This window comes from Setaria viridis, chromosome 1 (assembly GCF_005286985.2).
Source record: "Setaria viridis chromosome 1, Setaria_viridis_v4.0, whole genome shotgun sequence".
Classification (NCBI taxonomy): Eukaryota; Viridiplantae; Streptophyta; class Magnoliopsida; order Poales; family Poaceae; genus Setaria; species Setaria viridis.
In genome coordinates this window covers 33,183,981-33,187,902 of record NC_048263.2, presented here as the reverse complement: position 1 = coordinate 33,187,902, position 3,922 = coordinate 33,183,981, and the positions used below count along the sequence as shown (strand labels likewise).

The following is a 3,922-nucleotide window of genomic DNA, read 5'->3' as shown; positions in this document are numbered from 1 at the left end:
CTGTCTACTTGATTCGAGTTATGGACTCAGCACAATTGCTCATATTTGCCTGTATCTAATGGGAGCTCATATTTGCCTGTATCTAATGGGAGGTGACGTATCCGTTGGCAATGAGATTCTTGTGGTTACTTCATCAATTTTAAGATTTGTTGTCCCAAACTTCTTTGTAAAGGTAGGATGTGTGTGTGAGAGAGAGAGTTTATACATGTGAGTGTGCATATGTTTATATGAGTGACTACATTTATAACTTGTTTTGAAAAAAAAAAACGGCACCATGATAGGGATAAAGAAATGTCATATTTGAGTATTTGACTCTTTATGGAACTTCCGACATCTCCCTTTTTTTCCTTTTGAGAAAAGCTAGAGATTTTGTTAATGCCAACATAACGGAAATTAACCCTTGCTCGTCCAAACTTTTGCTTGCAGTACATACAATCCATGGAATCAACTACAAGCAATTACGACAATGAGATAAACACAGCACACTAAAAACTAAAATAGATTACATGCATATGCATTTCCTAGCTTGGACCTTGGAGAAGAAAATCTCCATAGCCATACAATTAGAGGGAGGAAGGATGAAAAAGGTGAAAAAGGCAAAACACAAACAATCAACTCACACATTATTGTTGATCCGTCCGTGGTTCTACATTCAGAACCACCGGGCAGACAAAGCAAGCAGACAAAAGAAAATTCGGCGAAAACAAACGCGATGCATGCAGCATGCACTCACGAACAAACACTGCCCGTATTCATGCGTGCGTGTTGCATGCGAGTACGTAACCGCGTAGCTATCAAGCGCATATGAAACCACTGGGGAGGTTCTTGCCACAGTAGTTGACAATGAGGCTGAGCTTGACAGGGATGTCGAGGCTGATGCCGAGCACGTTGGCCTTGATGGCGGTGCAGAGGCAGGCGGCGGCCTCGAGGTCCGCGAGGCCGCCGAGGATGCTGCAGCATGGCTCGGCGGGCGGCTGGCCGACCTCGGCGCTCACGAGGCCGGCCACGTTGGCGCACGCCGCGAGCTTGAGCGCGTTCTTGGGGCACTTGCCTTTGCTCGACGGTGACGGTGACGGCGGCGTCGGCGTTGGTGGCGTTGGCGTCGGGCAGCCGCCGCCGCAGGCGTTGGTCACCGTGAAGAGGACCAGGACGAGGGCGACGAGGAGGAAGGCCTTGGATGCCATGGCGACAGTACTGTAAAACCCAGAGAGTGCTCTTACACACGGGGGGTAGGAGAATGCTGGTGCAACTGGATGGGAATAAGCTCAGTGAGGAGGATACGTGGGTATTTATAGGGGAGAACCAGATCTTGGGACTAGAACACTACACCTATCAAAAGTACAACACAACAATGGCACATGTGTCTCCTAATGGTTAAAAATTGTGCATATGCACGTCTAAGAAAAAATGTTCATGTGGCAATATACGCAGGTTATTCGTTAAAAAAAACTGCTTGCTTTGAGGATAAATTTTACTAATACTTTGTCTGGTGTGAGTTATAGCTTGTGATTGTTGAAAATTCTATAGAACCGGATTAGCTTGGAGTTTGCATTAGGAAACATTATAGTGCACCGGGACCGTTTTTGCAATCGTTTATATTTGAACGAAGAGTGCTCGTAAAAAACACGACTACTCTATTTGTTGTAAGTCATTTCAGTTCTGTTCGAAGTAAAAAATTTCAAGTTTTGACCAAGTTTTTAAGACGAAAATACGCAAATATATAGCACAAAATTAGTTTAATTAGATGCACCATGTAATAAATATTGGTAGTACATCTATTCGATATTATAGATGTTTATATTTTTTTACAAATTTGAACAAAGTTAGATAATTTTGACTTAGGACAAAACTTGATATATATAATTTGAAATGAGGGAGTATAATAATTAAGCACAAAACCAATTATAATAAGCTATTATGTGTTGAAACTTGTCCACTATGTTCGAGTCCTATACTCAGCACGGGTGCTCGTATTATTCTAAACTTATTTCATGAATTATTGGTGATATTCCTGTAGCGTGGTAGCCTCTAGTAGATGACATGATCGTTGATTGTGAAGTGTGTGGTGACTTCATCAACACGCGCGTGTATATAAGAGTGAGTGTGCATCCAAGATAATAGGTTTCTCCCGGTTGGTTCTCACATCACTACCGTTAATTTTAGTTTTCACGAAATAATTTTTTTTCTAAAAAGACACCGACTACACTATTGCGTTCAACATACGATTAAACTTCGCAATCCAGCCTGTCATGTGAAACAGTGGATATAAACACACATACACAATTACACATGACAAAGAGTAGCAGGCAGATAATCATTTACCCATCATATATGGAGTAACAACAGCTAAAATAACCACTTCCACAAGTAGCTGGCAAGCCAGAAAGGCAGTGACAAGGCTCCAGAAGGACGGCTCGGCGGCTTGCGCAGCTAGCTGGTGGGCCGGTCAGCCCGTCAATGCTGCGCTGCCAAAATGCCAATGGGCCATCTCCCCATGCCGCCGGTCGTTTACCTGCCCCGGCAGAGAAGAAGCCAGGAGAGGCATCAACGTCGCCACCTCGCTGGCTCACTTTCTGAGAGATCTCACCTCTGCCGGCTGCTGCTCCGCCGCGTGATTCACAGGCCGCCCGCGCAGCTCATGACACCGATGTGTCAGAAAGTGTGTGGCCTGGCGTGGCGTGGGAGCGGGAGAACGGGGCAGACCGAGGCGAGATGCGGAGAGGAGTACGAGTTCGACGACGACCGTCGACCGGAGACCGGACCAGCCGTGCCCGGCCGCCGCGAATCACAGGGTCCGTTGCCAAATCTACGACTTAAAATCACGGCTACGTATATGAAGGACAATTACTATAGCTACAATTTAGAAATTGCAGAAAGAAAAGCGTCAGTAAGATGATGGTGAACCCCCGGCCCTGTTGCTGCAACATGTAAGCTTGGTCGAGCTCTTCTTGAACCGTCTCCACCGAAACACAGTGACACGGTGCACATGCATCCTGCTTCAGCTGCATCGTCCTCTAGCTCGATCGAGCCAGCTGATATCATGTGGTGGTGGGCGTTCCTTCTGGAACTTTCCCAGCACGCATTGATGTGAGACCGACGAGCAAAGCATCGGTGTACTTGTATCGTCGGTTGGGCTCGTTGCCGATAACAACAACGGCCCGTGACGGCGCGCATCATCATCATAACCATTGCGGGCCTGCTAGCGAAGGAAAACCATGATCGAAAGGAGGCAGCGCCTCACATACGACGCGCGGTTTTAATTCGCTAACTGTTCGGCAGATATTTCCTTTGTGTACGTGTGGCTAATAACGATTCCTTCACGCTGGATGGTGTGGGGCCGGCGCGAAAAGTTTACTGGCTTGTGTTGCAGGTTTGCTGGGTACCATGGCCGGGTGAATTCTTCGCGCGCCTGATGGTTTTTCATGTGCTGATTGTCTTGGTATATCACTCAGGAATGCGCTTAACCAACAGCAGTTAACTGTTTTTCAAAAAAAGACAGCATTTTAACTGTCGACCTGGATTCCGTACACCAGGGAAACAAAACGCCAGGCTTTGTGGCTGCCCCTTTTAATTAATCAAATGGTCAGATGACCGCCAAACTACAAACTGTACATTTCAAGAATTGCATACCATGCATAGGCTCTAGTGGCTACATACTAGCTCTGTTAATGAAATATACCATCATTTCCTTACGGTACGCATCAATTTAATACAAAATCAATGTACGATACATGGCGTCGGATTTTGTATTTTGGACGACAAATATTTTAACCCGTTTTGATTTGGCTCGCGGCATCAAATATATGAGAGGGAGTGTGTGTGAGCGTGGTGTCTGTACATGTGTGTGTGTCTCATACCTATAATCAGAAAATGAAGACATGCATACATGTATACACAATACACATAGCCATATATTCTCGTC

At 45.7% G+C, this 3,922-nt stretch overlaps 1 protein-coding gene across 1 annotated transcript; it reads right to left on the bottom strand.

Annotated features, from left to right (window-relative positions):
• Positions 1-486: 486 nt before the first annotated feature.
• On the bottom strand, positions 487-1,275 carry LOC117864346 (putative lipid-binding protein AIR1B). The gene has a single exon (XM_034748451.2). The coding sequence runs from the start codon at positions 1,182-1,184 to the stop codon at positions 795-797; it is 390 nt and encodes a 129-aa protein (XP_034604342.1). The 5' UTR covers positions 1,185-1,275; the 3' UTR covers positions 487-794.
• Positions 1,276-3,922: the final 2,647 nt, after the last annotated feature.

What these genes read in the sequence shown, in the direction of transcription:
- LOC117864346 (XM_034748451.2), bottom strand. Translation starts at nt 1,184, where the DNA reads ATGGCATCCAAGGCCTTCCTCCTCGTCGCCCTCGTCCTGGTCCTCTTC.